At 39.5% G+C, this 15,301-nt stretch overlaps 1 protein-coding gene across 3 annotated transcripts in view; it reads right to left on the reverse strand.

Moving 5' to 3' along the window:
* Positions 1 to 15,301, reverse strand: part of LOC113019377 (supervillin-like) — a 46,075-nt gene that overhangs the window by 21,806 nt on the left and 8,968 nt on the right. For 2 of the 3 annotated variants that reach the window (XM_026163057.1, XM_026163056.1), the window contains exons 2-3: positions 7,256 to 7,745; positions 1,981 to 2,015 (exon numbers count right to left, since the gene is read on the reverse strand). In XM_026163057.1, coding sequence (XP_026018842.1) covers positions 1,981 to 2,015; positions 7,256 to 7,635 — 415 coding nt within the window. In that variant the 5' untranslated portion in view covers positions 7,636 to 7,745. Of the gene's footprint in view, positions 1 to 1,980; positions 2,016 to 2,204; positions 2,281 to 7,255; positions 7,746 to 15,301 lie in introns of those variants that run through there. The other variant, XM_026163059.1, reaches the window with a different exon arrangement.

Genomic DNA, 15,301 nt, shown 5'->3' on the forward strand with positions numbered 1-15,301 from the left:
AATTTCAAACCCTCTCATTACAGATCAGACCGAGTTCACTGGAGAGAAGTTACAGCTGGTGCAGGGAATAAAAGCAACACCAGTGATAGCCAGTGTGTGTGTGCACCTCAGTCAAATACACTATGGACACAATAGTGCTATCATTTATAATTTATGCCTGCAGTGCACCTTTTACACTGAGCAAGTCCAGGTTAAAATTTGTTATATGTTAAAATGAAAACAATCATGGGAAGAATATATTTAGCTCCATTTCTCTTCTCTAACATATGATTTTCATGATTAAATAACAACTTTTAATTAAATCTAAAGCTAACTTCCAGAATTCAAGCACTAAAAAAAAACAAGGAAACATGATCATTGTGTGTGCCAATAAGATGCTACACAACATTACTCTGCTGTGAAACACTAAAGTAACTGTTTTGCTCACTGCACAATTCTGAAAACTTTCACCTTCTACTTTCTTTGTCTAACCCAGCACTTACACTTATCTCTAAATACAAGGTAACCAAACGGAAGGGACAACAAACATGTAAGCAGAGAAATACACGGGTAAGTGGGCCAACCATGGACAAAGAAAGGCATGGTCACAGATTGTTGCATGCATCCACACTAAAACACCTCAAGCACTTATCTGCACAATGTCATACAAACACACCTTTAAACATCATGTTACCTTTTGCACAACGTTTCTGTCTTTTGCACAACCCACTGTGATTTTTGCACTTTTCTATTTCTTTATTCTGTGTCTGTATCATTCTGTTCTGTCTGGTGTTGCACTGGTTATTTGCAATTTTTGCACACTTTGTACTTTATGTAGTCCTGTCTTGATCGTCTGTTATGTGTAGCAGCATGGTCTTGAAGAAACGCTGTCTCGTTTCACTGTGTATGGTACAACTGCACATGCTTGAAATAACAAAGCCACTTGACTAGACTTGAAAAAAGTGTTTTTGTTTAAAATGTGGCATTTATACTACATTTATGGCTAGCATCCTACTTCCTGTATGTCTTTCACATCCACTAACAACAGTCACTAAACTGGACCTACAGACCGTGTTTATGCTGTTGATGCCTTTTGTACCATTTTAACAAAACATCTTAAAAGAAACAAACAATGTGCTGCTTGGTACAGACCATCTAAACAGGTTTATGCTTCAGTTTTAATAAGTAAAATTATAGTATTTTATCAGTCTGATACTTAGCATCAAAGCAAAGACTGTATATGTGCCTGTGCACTGCTAAGGCACATAAATGGTTTATGAATTCCTTGCTAACCAAGTTTGCTGGCATTAGCTGATTTAGCTGATGACTTAGCACTCCACCCTCTCATTCTAATATAGAAGCTTCCAGATGGCAGCAGCCCAAATGCTAACAATAAAGTGTATAATTCAAAGTACAAAACCACTGGATGATATAAAGTATAAAAAGGGTTATCAGCTAATAAACTTGTTTATATTGTCAATTATATCAGTTAGTAATATTTAGAGGAGAATAATAAGTAAACAGAAGATAAAAAATTACTTCTCCGTAGCTTCTTTTCCACAGTGGACACAAATAATAATCCTTGTAACTATACTTGTATGTAAGATATGTTTCTGTGTTTTATCTACACAGCTTGGACACAGCTTTAGTTTGTAAAGCTAGCTGGTTAGCTGTCTCATCAAGTAAATGACAAACAGCTTCTCTATTTTATTTATTTATTTATTGGAAAAAATATCAGTTTAGAAAACCTAAAGCAATGCTTTTTTAAATTATACATCAACCACAAACTGAGCAAAGAACATTTCAGATGTATTTTTCTTCACTTCTCGATAAAAGAGTATTAAAAAGCCAACGTCTATAAATCAGGAAGGTAATCTGACATCAGCAATGAGCTCAGTATTCCCTTCACACTGAGTAATAGAACTTGAATGAGCTTAGTGATAAGGCAGTGTGTGGAACAATAGAGGATCAGAGCGCAGTGAAAGTACGAGTTCATCTTACCCTTTGGCTCCTCTGTGTCATCAGTTTCCAGCAGCCTGGGAGACAGAGAGAAATGAGGTCACTCTCTAATGCAATAAAGAGATGACAGAAGTTACACGTTTTTTACAAGTGATGCTGGCAAACAGCACAAAATATATGTACATCCCTCTTAAATACACTATTATAGTCCACATATGCACACTTAAGTCTAAAATAAATTGCAAGAACTGCAGCAAGCAACTTACTGCGTCTCATATGACATAAATCCATTTACTCATGCTGCTCTTCCACTCCCGTGTCAGCTATGATATAACAGCAAAGCCTTTCTTGCATCTGAAGATATGGCCATTCATTTCCAAGTAATGGGCGTTAAAAATGGATGGGGACAGCAGCTGCCTGTGGGGTAGCAGCAGTGATGTAACAGGAGGAGGGGAGAAATGCTTTAATACAATGGAGGACATCTGCAACGGGTCAAAGGTTATTGGAGAGAGGGAAGGCAGAGGCTACACAAACCCTAGTTCATTTCAGATGCATCATTCAAGTACATCCCACTGTGCTTCATTAAAAGCCCGCAACCACACACTGTTGTGAGAAAGTGAACCTCAAAGTTCACACTATAAACAAGCAGCAGCAAGCTCTTCCAATTAACTGCATCACAGAGTGCTTCTTGAGAACGAGGGAGTGTGGGTTTAGCCTCTACTTTAAGAGTCTAAACTCTTAAGTTCAGTTGTTCCTTCAGTGTACATTTGTCACCAAATACTTTCTGCATAGTGGAAATAAAAGGAATCTGAGATAAGCAAAAGTAGTAGTTTTAAGCAAATAAAGCTGATTAATTGGCTGGTTTCTTCCAGCCCTCTTTTCCTCAAAGACAGACTTGACACAGTTGGATTATTATCAGGATTTGATAATCTTCCTAAAGCTATTTTGAGCAAATATGGCTACAGATGAGCAAGTGCCAGGTACCATACTATAATCAAATGTCAGTTTATGAAAGCTGCCTATGCCCATCAGTCCAAAATTGATAGCATGCCACACCCAGGCATAAAGGATGTTTGTTTCCTCCTTTTTCTTATTAAGTAAGCAGTATATCTTCTTAGCTGACACTTAATGTTAACCGTTTACATGCACAGGAGCTACAACTACACTATGCAGCTGCAAAAGGGAACAAAACAACATTTAAACATTGGCTTGGACTCCGTATTATTTCGCTTTTCCCTGTACTGCTGTAATTTGTGGGCCTAAAACTACTACAGAAGTGTTTTTTTATTGCAGTTTCTTATGAGTAATTCTTGGCTTGGATTTGTTTACTACACAAACTTTTGTCAGTTCTTAACAGCCACGCTTCCTGATAGTTTTGTGAAGACATCATGCTACACTGGCCAATATATTCTTTGGCCTGTATTTATGTAGTTAACAATAAACTGAAGTGATGCAATACTCAAAAATCTCTGGCTGCAGAGATTTAAATTTAACACAGACGTATAAAACCTATGTTGTGTGTAAGCAAACCACGAACCCCTCTGAAACTATTCTCCGTCACAACATGACGTGCGCCTTCGTAGATCTGCAACCATACGTCAAGTCAACACAGCTCCAAACTATTTTGAGTGGCCTGTTCAGTACCGTTGATTCCTCCTACGCATTCCCAGCTATATTTTCTTTTTTGGGGCCCCAGTTTTTGATTGGATCAATGAGAGAATGATCATAACATTATAATGTAAGGACTCACAGATGTCAGCTCATTTGTGGAAGGAGATTGCCAAAACTATTGGAATGGAGACAATGGATTGTACAAAGAAATGGAAAAACTTGAGGGACGAAGATGTTTGTTTCTTGAAAACAAACAAAAGAAAAGAAAAATTGACCACAACAAAGAGTGGGAACGCAGGAGGAAAAAAGTCCCAGCACTTTGTTTCTGCTGTGGCTGGCAGCACATAAAACATCAGGACAGGACCACAAGGTAATTAACACATAATGCACCTCACACAAGTATGAATGCTGGTAATGGTGACGGCAACTTGAGTAGATTATGTTGTAGACTCTACAATGATTTGCTGCAGAAGTCCAAATCGGTCATTGCTCTGACTTGCATGTATTTGTAGACCTTGTAAACCTCATTGTTTGATCTCGGACAGCCCATTTTTAACAACCAACCTTATAAGTCTCAGAAACACATCACCTTTGCTACCCACACGTTGACGGTCAGCTGAAAGTAGATGAAGAAAACCGGAATGCAGTTTAGTGGGCGAAAAGCAAAACAGAGGGGAACTTTCCAATCCAGCTGGGCACTTGTGTAATCAAACAAACACTCACAGTAAAAGTGTTCACATAAATTTATGTTTAGCTTTGTGTGCATCATATTAAATTATATCATGAGAGAAAATGAAATAAGAGCATAAAAACAACACTTGTGGCTGCAGCGTTGTTAAAAGCTGTAATTTTATTACATCTGATTTGTGTGCTTAACTTTTTGAGGCATTTGTCTTTGCTGTGGCTCAGTACTGTAAACAGTCCTTAGCCTTAATCCCAATTCTGTTTTGTTTATAAAGAGGTACCAACCCCATCATGTCAGTAGCATTAATAGTTGTGGTTTGTTACACATGCTTGATAGCATAGAGCACTTTCAAACCAAGATTACTATGACCTATGCAGCAACTTGTCCTGGAAATTCTATGTATACTATCCCAAACTCATATGATAACACACACACACACACACACACACACACACACACACACACACACACACACACACACACACACTAAAAAATAGATACTGTTGGCTTTTAACCTTATGTAACTGAATATAACTTGTGGTAACTAAATGGTTGCCCAGAGTGTTTCACACTCACCATCATGTTAGATTGCACAGTTTACCTGATAGGAGGCAAACTTTCTGGAAACAGTCACAGTCTGGACTGAGAGCAATCGATCTCAGAGAGATTAAAGGTTTGCAAATAACTGATGTCTAATTTATCAATTCAGACAGATTGCCAGCATGTTGCCATCAGTCTGAACGAGTCTTTGTCAATGAGCACAATTCAAGGGGACTGGACTCAATTGGCAGCAAGCTGGTTGTATTCTGGTTATATTCCTATAGAATGAGAAGGATTGCTGAGGGCAAATGTAGTGGTTACATTTGCATTTAGCACAGGTCATTGCTATGTTATCAGAAACAGATTGTTGAAGTGAAGTTGAAGTTGGCAACTTGAGCTCATTTGTCTGCAGTCAGACTGATATTAGACTGACTCTGTCTCAATAGCAGGCTTTAGTTACAGTGTTGACAATCACATTTTGCATCAAAATAATAGCTGAAGCGAACGTTATCTTATCAAACATAACAGATATCAACAAAGTTTAACTTGAGGACATAATTTAAAGTTGATATCACACAGTGAGGAAAGTACTGTGATAATATTGTATTGTGGGGTGATTCCGATTCCTACCTCTATTAAAAACCAGGAGTCTTTAACATAAAATTTAAAAAAATAAATCATAATAAAGGGAGAAAGAAGCCAAAGAGTGCGCTTTCATGCACACAAACGCATCAGATGTTGGATGACAAAGCATTACCAAACGGATTCTTCTTAAATTGCTAAGGGTGCAATGTAACAGTTTAACGTCAAAAAGCAGACTTTTGGAATGTCACCCTTCAACTGCAACTTCACGAGGAAAAGATTCGTGTCTGTTGCAGATAAACGCCTGTTGACAGCTTTCATTATCACCGAGACAGCCAAGCTCCAGTTTCCTGTACGCTCTTTCTGTAAAAGACTACACAAAAATGTTGCTCAAGTTTCAGTAAATATGTGTGACCCACTAAAGACATGAGAGTCAATGCTGAACGCAGATGTCTTAAAATAAAGGAAAATATATGAAGTACTAAAAACCATTAATATATGGGAATACCTAGACAACAAAAGCTTCTACAGTACCATACTTATGTATGTTGTGTAAGCGTGCACAGCTGGGCTGTGATGTGTAGTGAACATCATAACAGAACTTACAAAAATAGTAGCTAACATGACAGGCATGTGACACAAACACCTTAAACTGTCAACCTGCCTTTCTGCTCTCTGTAATTAAAAACAGTCCATAAACTGCACTCTGTACTTTCCCCAAACACTCTTTCTGCAGTGGTAAGCCGACGCACTGAGAGAAGTTCCTCTCACATTTCATAACCTGTTTACAAAAAAAAGAGAGAGAAAGTTCTAATCCAAATAAAGCCACAAAAGCAGAACGATGATCACTGTTAAAATATGCATGTAGAAATAAAAAAAAGACATATATTTATTTTAAAACGTAATCAAACTAGCCAAACTTGCCATAAAATATGATAACGTAGAACACTGAAACATGCCATGCTGCTTGTGCTCTATTTTTATTTTAAGGCCATAACCCAAGTCATGTCTTTTCCAGTGTATAAAATAGCTTGTCTATAATATGCTTAATTAAGCGCAAAGCATGAAAAGTTGGCAGAGCTCAACAGCTCTACACTCATTCCCTTCCAACTCTGATTTTATCTCAGCACTCTTATCCATCTCTGTTCTTCTCCTCACCAGCATCACTCCCTCAGGCAGCTTTATTCAGGAACAGACAAGTCCAGTTATGTGCATGCAGCAGAATCCGCAGCATGATTACAGCCCCAGACCCACGACTGGACATGTTTTACTCCGTCTGTGTACAAGTCTCAGAAACAAGCATTCCTCTGAGAAACCTCCAGGTTCTTCATCCAGTCAAGCTGACAATAGAGGTTCATTATTCGCTGGTTTTGTGAGCCCCTCATATAACTGTGAAGTGAACCAAAGCAAGCAGCATGTACGTAATCACAGCAAAACACACCATGGCAAAATAAACAAGGTAGTCCTGTTCTTTGCACACATGGCCAATTTTGGAAATGCTAGCACTTGTGTTTACCTCAAACAGAAGATAGCACAAAGTGTTCTCCAAATGCGCCGATTTGTTACCTCCTTTTCACGTACTGGGAGCCAGCAAGCCCATTTAAAGTTATTTAATAGCTGAATAAAAATGGCCCAATTGTTGCAAATGTTCTCTAAATCAAAGAAACCTCAGAAAAGCAATACACTACGTTTTCTTCTCCTGAAATTAGTTTTAAGAGATTTACATGTGCATCAGTTATCTGTTCTTAGGGGATTTTCTTGCACAAGTCTGTGCAGCTCTGTTTCATGACCCTGGCCAATTTTATGTCACCATGAAAACAACAATGAGACTGGTCTTGCACAAACAACGGGTTAGTGTGTGTTTAATATCTAATATTATGACAATGTGGATAAACTCACCTGGAATGGGAGGACATCTTTATGGAGGGCACAGCTTCTGATTTTGAGGATGTAGTCGTTTCTGTTTTGGGGTGAGCTGTTCTCTTTGTGGGCTCTTCATTAGCAGGCTCCACAGGTTCTGCTACTTTACTCCTGAAGCCCCTCCTGGTGCATGTTTGCTCTGCTCCATTATCCTCACATTTCTCTTTCTCCTTTGTTGTTAAAGACACTGTTTCGGATGTGCCTGCAGTTTTCCTGTCCTTACGCACGTACTTTGAGGTGAGCTCCTCTGTGTTGCCATAGCGCTCAGCCAACTCCCGCCTTCTTTCTGCCTTGTAGCGAGCAATTCGCTCAGCCTTGGTCTCTGGCGCAGAGCTCTGCAGGGTGTCTATTCCATCCATTACGCTGTTCGACTCAGTTTAAGAGACTAGTTTCTTGATATGTGATCCAACTTTTTTCTTTAAAATCTCCCGTGACAGCAATGTCTCACTCCATCAAAATCATTCCAGCGCTGCAAACAAGGAAGGAAGACATCATTAGTGCATCCTGCAGATACAATTTCAGACAACTGGCCCATTAAAGCTGGTTAAAACCGGATGTACCAACACATACAGTAAACAAGAGAAGTGAGGGCACTCCTGTACAACATCACTTAGACGTCCAATGCAAAACAGATGGGTAAATGCTTCAGACTTGGCACAAGAGGCATCAGTGCATATCAGTAACAGCTCAGATACTGCGGAGGACATTTTGCACAACCTTGACCTCAATAGACTGCATCCAGAAAAATAATAAACGTTGCTAAAGCACATCAAAGAAGGATTGTGAACTCTGAGATAAGACGAAAATAAATTACTTAGTTAATTATTTGTTTTTTGAACGTGTAGTATGCACAGAGGTGGGATGTTGGGGGAGGTAAGATTACCATGCTAGCCTGTGGAAATATCGAAAATACTGACTGACAAGACAAACTCAGGAATCAGAAACACACACATTGGTGCAGCTTTCATAAGAAACTAAGCAAATTGCATCTCTCTCAGCCAAGCCCTGCCGTATCACATCTGGCCCCCACCTCATGAAAATGATGTCAGCCAGATCAAAGACGCCCGACCACCGCTGTGAGGCTCCGATTTGAACCTCTATTACATCGGCCGACTTTGAGGTGGTTGGAAAGTTGAGGTGGGGGTATAGAGTGGTAAATGCACATGCAATATTATCTTAATCCCATGTTATTCCTTACAGCTTTGCACCTAGCTTATCTGCTCTCAGAATTATTATCCAGAGTAATGACTGTCTTTACAGTGCATTGAAATCTCTATGTTGTCCATTAGTGTGTATCAGTAAATGTTTATTTTCATCTCTACATGTCCATGCATGCTGAGACAGGCTTCAGCTACCCGTGTCTGTGAAAAGGATCATCTTTTAATCATCTCCTTTCCACATTCTTCAGCACCCCAAAAAAAGCACTATAAAATAACTTGACTTTTCAATACCAAGTGAGTCACAATGATTTAGGGAGAAAGAAAAAACAAGACTGTTAAGTTCAACTCACTTTGTTCCAGTAAGTATTCACAGAGGAGGGGAAAAAAAGCCACACACGGTCTGAACGCAGAGCTCTGAAAATGGCACTGCCAGCTGACAACAGCAATAATAATTAGGCACCGTTTCTGACCGCTGGACCAAAAGCACTGGGGCTTTTCCACAGACGTTTCTCACAGCACAAGTATGCTCACGATGCTTTGGAAAAGTCACAGAGAAGACAGAGAGGGGCGTGAGGTATTTTTATTGGGGAAACAAAGAAACCGTCATTATACAAAAAAAAAAACAAAGTCTTTTAGAGGCTCGTCACACCATCTCTAAACATTTAACCAGAGCAAAGTCGATGTGACACCACAGATAAACGTTAGCCAAACATCTTCATATTTGCCGATAAGCCAAAAGCAACAACACCACAGGTCATTTTAGCCAATGCACGTGCATGACCAGTATACGTATTCATACATTAATCACAGATGCATATACCATAGAGGGGCACATGTTAAACATAGCCCCCCAAATTCCCTATAAATACAGAGCATGAGTTAATTAAGAACATCAGTTCTCACACTTCAGGGATATGGGAAAATAAGTGTTCCGCATCTGGGCAATGTTAGTAATGTGAGAGGCAAGAAGAAAGAGGAAAACTGAGGAATGGGTCAAGGCAACAGGAAAAACAAAGGTGTGTCTGATCATAAGGTAGAATAAATGCTCTGACTCTAAGAGCCTATTCTGTAACAGTGATAAGCTAGAACAAATGTTGAGTGCTTACAATCTCTGACCACCTTTTAGTTAATAAATGACTCCCTTTAAGAGAATACAGCTTTGAAATATTACATAGGAAACTGGTGTATATTATACAGAATGTGTATGTGTACTAGGTTGCCACAAACAATTATTTTGATAGTCGACTAGTCACCGATTATTTTTGCGATTAGTCGACTAATCAGATCATGCGTCCATTGGACGTAAATCGTACAGCTTATTGCACCAGCATGCATCTGCTTTTATATATCTATCATTAGCTTACAGATTTAAGTGTTTAAGGTATGTGCTAACTAAAAATAAAGACAAGATGATAGTTTATTAAATTTAAATGAAATTTGCAGATTGTTTCGGTGGAGTTTAATAAACTCAGCCGTCTGCTCCTTGCTATCTAAAATATAATGGGACACCAGAGTATACTCTCGAGCATCTCACACTTCTGATAATCAGCTGTCTGCTTGACGTTTATTCAGCTGTGCAAAAACTATAACTTTAATCTCAGCCAAACCGATTTACTCAGGAACAAATAAAATACTGAAAAAAAGCCAAACAATAACATTTTTAAGTTATCTAAGTGACTTATACATGTTTAACCTGAGTAGCGAAAGACGGCGGTGGGTTTCAAAACGATTTGCCGGGTGTCCGGTGTTCTCACCGGCTCTAGTGAGCCTTGAACCCCGGCTAACTATCGAGCTAGTGGGTAACAGACGTCTCCGAAAATGTCGGAGCGCTTTTGAAAATATGTGGCGTCTTGATAAACTGAGCAGATATTTGAGGTTTACACAGCTACATTCTCGCCTGAAAATATGTTAAACGTTTATTTTGTGACCCAGAAAGAATAATAAGAGTAACATTAAAACTAACTAGCTGCCACCACTGTTCAAAGTTGGAAACATTGAACAGTGAATTCTGGGACACAGTTTCTTCTTCTTCGGGGTTTAACGGCAGCTGGCATCCTTGTACATGCTGTGCTGCCATCTTCTGTTTCAGTCCGTTATTACACTCTTAAATCCTACTACTTATTCCTGCGTCTTTTGGGATCTTACAAAGCTTTGACGCGTCGACTATTAAATTAGTCGTCGATGTAATCGTGACTAGTCGACTAATCGTGGCAGCTCTAATGTATACGAGTGCCATCCAGTAAGAGAAAATGTGTCCGTTGGTGTTCACCTTGGCCTCCCCAATTCCTCCTCAACCTAAAATAAGAGATTTTCTAAACACTGAGCGACCACAGTGTCTCCCTTAGTTTACTTTGCGACTGTGTTGGACGGCTCCATGCCGTCTGAGCCTTCTTACAAGCCTGCAGATGTCCTAGACACCTACTATTAATCTGCTTTGTGCAGAAAAGATCCCAAAAATTAGTCAATGAGTACAGTTCACATTGATTCCGGTTAGTCTGATGTCAAACATCTGTGCTCATTTCACCGTTTCTCCTGCAGACGCCCAGGTATATTAAGTGCTACAAACTATGCTTGGCAACTTATGTTAGTGCTTTAGTTTTCATTCTGTCACGCCTTCAAGAAAATGTGCCATCGACAATCAAATTACACATGGAAAAGTCCCCTGCATCTATTTTAAAAGTTCAGTGACTGCCCGCATGCTGGTCCGAGCTCTTCCTGTCTTTTCGTTTTTGGATCACAGACTAAGTCGCTGTTTTGGTGGTCTTTGGTAACTTTTAGCTGCCTCTCCAATTAGTGTTTTGCCTTATGCCTTGACAATAATAACTTTTGTGTACTGCATTCCTGCTCTTGTTCTGATGAGCAGCTGCAAGCTGGAGGGCCGCTGTAACCAGAACTGCAGAGCTGAATCAGGACTACAGTTGCAACCAAGTGCAGTCTTGGCTGAAACTGGTTTCTTGTCCCACTGCATGAGACAAAGAAAAAGAAAGAAAGAAAAAATTCACTGTCACAAAGTGCATGGGTATTAAGGTATTTAAAGGCTAGCTTCTTATACATGTATTACTTAACAACAAATGATGTAAGCGCCAGAGGTTGTGGTTTGAAGTTCACATACACTCATCATCCTGTCATGGTAATTTGGGGTTTTTTCAAGCGGTTTTCCATGGTGGAATAATTGTGCTGCATACATCTTCAATTACTTCAAAACACAAGAGTTGGGGCACACTGGGTCAAGATTACACATACAGGCTCAAATGAATTCACGCAAATCTTTTCACAGGTGCTGAGGATTGACAAATAAGGCCTATTAAGTTCTCATTAGTCATCATGATTGACTACAACTGCTAATTTCTCTTTGCTGCCATAAAAAGGATTTGTTTGACAGGACTCGTTGGATTGACCAATACTCAGGAAAATGTCCAAGAAACTCAGTTTCTCCTTCTTCGATCTGCACTAAGCTTGATATTTGGTCCCAAATGAAAAGACGTATGTGAGTGGTGAAATCTTCAGCCAGAATTATACCAAAAGCTTGTTGATGGCATCAAAAGCATCTGGTTGTGGTACAAATTACTAAGGGACATTTAGCCAAATATTAGTTGGGGGTGTTTGTATGTATTTGAGGCTGTATGTATACTTCTTTTCTTGTGTGGATTGGATTTATTATGGATTTTCTCTAAACTTGTGCACCCAATTTGTTATTTAAAGTCATTGAAGATATGTTGTACAATCATATCCACCCTAGAAGAAAAACGGCTCGAATTAATCATTAAAAGCCCCAAATTACCATGACATTTATGCCCATGATGAGTGTATGTAAACTTCTGACCACAACTGGAACCTAGCTCTGTGGGAAAAACTGCAACTAAACTAGAACAGACTCTGGGTACACATCCCAGCTTAGACTAGGCAAAAGCTTTTAAAGCAGAGTTCACAACACAATACGAAAACCAAATGAGAAATTAAACACGCACGCCTAATCAACTGGGAACACCGCTTCCAAGACTGAAGCTTTCCTGGGTTACAGAGCTCAAAAAGAAACAGATATTTATGATTAGAGTGTATTAGACTTCTCATCAAGCCTAATTTGTTTTAGGGTATTTCACAATTTACATTCTTATAATATGGTAAAACCACCTAAATCAAAGTAGAACCAAAGCAACCCTAAATTGTGACGTTCCCTGACCTGTTTGAAGCAAAGAGCCATTTTCGCAACAAATACTAACAAAGAAATCTTTAATTTGACTTGACCTTTAGGTTTGAACTCAATGCTACACCAAAACAAAGCCTTATGAAGGCAAAAAGGATCCTTCATTTAGATGTTGATTTCAGGACTGCACGCACGCGTGTGTGTGCGCTTACGTAATTCACCTAGGTCACTACCTATAAAAGGAGAGCTCCACAGTGCACTAAAGCTTATCCGTGGAGACCCAGAACGTCGAGGCTGCTTTGTTTGGAAGCCGCCTCTGTTATTTTAAGCAACAAGGGGACTCAAAATGCAGTTGTGAGTCATACTTTAAAAATCATCACCCCCTCTATCAGCACATGTGGACTCACCCAGAATATTTGTTTTGTTAGGTGATTTACAACACCAAAACACTGCATGGTGCCTTTCCCTATTTATGGTTATTTCTTGAGTAATGAAGACAAGAGCAGCTACCAGGATCAAAAAAAGCAGTAAGACAGGCCTGCATAAGTGAAAGGAGTAATAGCAGTCGACATAACAATAAAAAAGGGCCAAAGCTCCCAACAGAACAAAACATCTGTTCCCATCACAGCAGCTAAGTCATCTGGTTCAGTATGATTGTCCCTGAAAGGGGATCACATCACATATTTGAGAGCAGCTTGTTAACAAAGACAAAAAGAAAAAAAAAACCATCTTGTTCTTTTGTTTTGTGTCACTGGTGACAATGTGTCTGTCTTGTTCACTATGTAGTTATACCAGTCCTACCGGCTAATTTATGTGGGCAATAATATTTCTGCTGCTCTAGGGCACGCAAACAAACTGAATCATCGGCTTCCAATCACTAGAGTGTTCTCTGACCTTTTGTTGCCCATTGGGAGCTGTTACTGTCTACAAGAGGAAGATCTGTCTCAACACAGGCCAAGTATGTCACTTCCTGGCCGTGCCCCATATCCTTCTTCCTAAAAGCTTTTTCTCAACCCTGGCAAATGTCCAGTGCTCTCTTAAATAGAAGGGATGGGTAGTGAGAAAAACTTTGAATTGTTTCAGGCAGCATCTATTTTGGACTCAAAATATCTTCAAATCATTTCATATTGTAAGTCTAAGTACTACATGACAGGGCCATCTTAAAATGTTTACTCCTCTCAAGTAAGGAGTTACTTGAGATTACATAACATCTGTAAGAAATGCAATATACCACAAATGCAGAAGTTACAACACTTAAACTCACTGGATAAAACAATTATGCTGCCTGCAGTTAAACTGTCAAGTGTTTTACTGGCTGGTATAAGCAGCTCAAATGAGAAAACCCAGTTAATTTTCACCATGTCACTGTTGGTCACTGATGATTTGAGTTACAGGAAATGAACACCTGTTGACATATTCATAAGAACAGCATACACAGAAACTACTCTGAGATAAGGGCCAGACAGAATGCTGCCCTAGAGGCAGATATTGACCTGTAGTCTACCAGACTAGATTTTGTCAGAAATCACATGTCCAAACAAGAGGACAGAGCAGGACTGTGGTCAACACTCTACTCTATGAATAGTAGATTTGTATGGAAAAGGCTTTTAACTGTGTATATATGCAAAAAAAATACATCACTGGTAAAGAATGAACCAAAGTGCATGTAAGCACTGTTTAGCAAACATTTAAGGTGTTATGACAGACAGTCAGTCAGCCTTTCACCACAAAGCCCACAGCTCTGTAAGTCATCAACTTAATGAGAGAAGTCACAGGACCAATGAAACATATTGAGCTCGCAACCAAAGACCGATATGAACTCGTGTCCAACCTTTCAGTATTGTTTCAGTTCAGCTTTGCCAGAATTCCCACAAGTCTTCTGTTTTTTCTCATTGAAACCCTAAACACCACAGACATTTACACCTGACAGCCCTAGACTGTGACAGCGCTCAGGTTTCAAATCTGCCAAGTTGTTTTATGGCCATTAGTACACAGGATATACATGTTGTTTTGTATCATCATGAAAACATTTTAGCCACTTCACAAATTCACATAAACAGTAAACCATCAGAGAAATGTTCTTTTCCTAATTGTACAAAATCGGGGGGAGCTGCTGAAGACAGAGCCAGCCAGTTGCTGACACAGTCTCTTCCTGAGGGAAGAGGGTGGAGAGTGGAAACTCTGCTCCACTAAGAAAGCCAGGTGCCAGTGGAAAAATAAACTGGCCTTCCAATTTTGAAATAAAGAAGAAAAAAAGGATTTACAGCTGGTGGTGTGCTGAGAAATCCTCAGCCAGCATCAGGAGCCATGAAGGAACAAAACAAAAGATGGAAGTAAAAAAGTGTGCTCTTTAGTGCAGAGGAAGGAAGCATATGCAAGCAACTTCCAAAAGTATTCCTTCCTTTGAGATTTGGCCATCTAATGTGAATCCCCAAATTTTACTGATGAATTCCAGTAAAAGTAAGAAAAGATCAGTGTTTACTGCCTCTGAGGGAGACTGTGACATCACCCATCCAGCCCTCAAGAAAATGTACCCAATTTATGCACGTCTCAGCTCAGTGTGCAAGTCTCTACTGCATTTTGGACTCATGTATGTTGTGCAATGGTTTCTATCGTACTTCCTCTCCACAGGTGTTAACATGAGGGGGGTAGGGTTAAAGTGATACATGCACACATAGAAACAGATGAGAGACACGTAATAATATTAAATCCTTAGCCCAG

This window comes from Astatotilapia calliptera, chromosome 3, assembly GCF_900246225.1.
Source record: "Astatotilapia calliptera chromosome 3, fAstCal1.2, whole genome shotgun sequence".
Classification (NCBI taxonomy): domain Eukaryota; kingdom Metazoa; phylum Chordata; class Actinopteri; order Cichliformes; family Cichlidae; genus Astatotilapia; species Astatotilapia calliptera.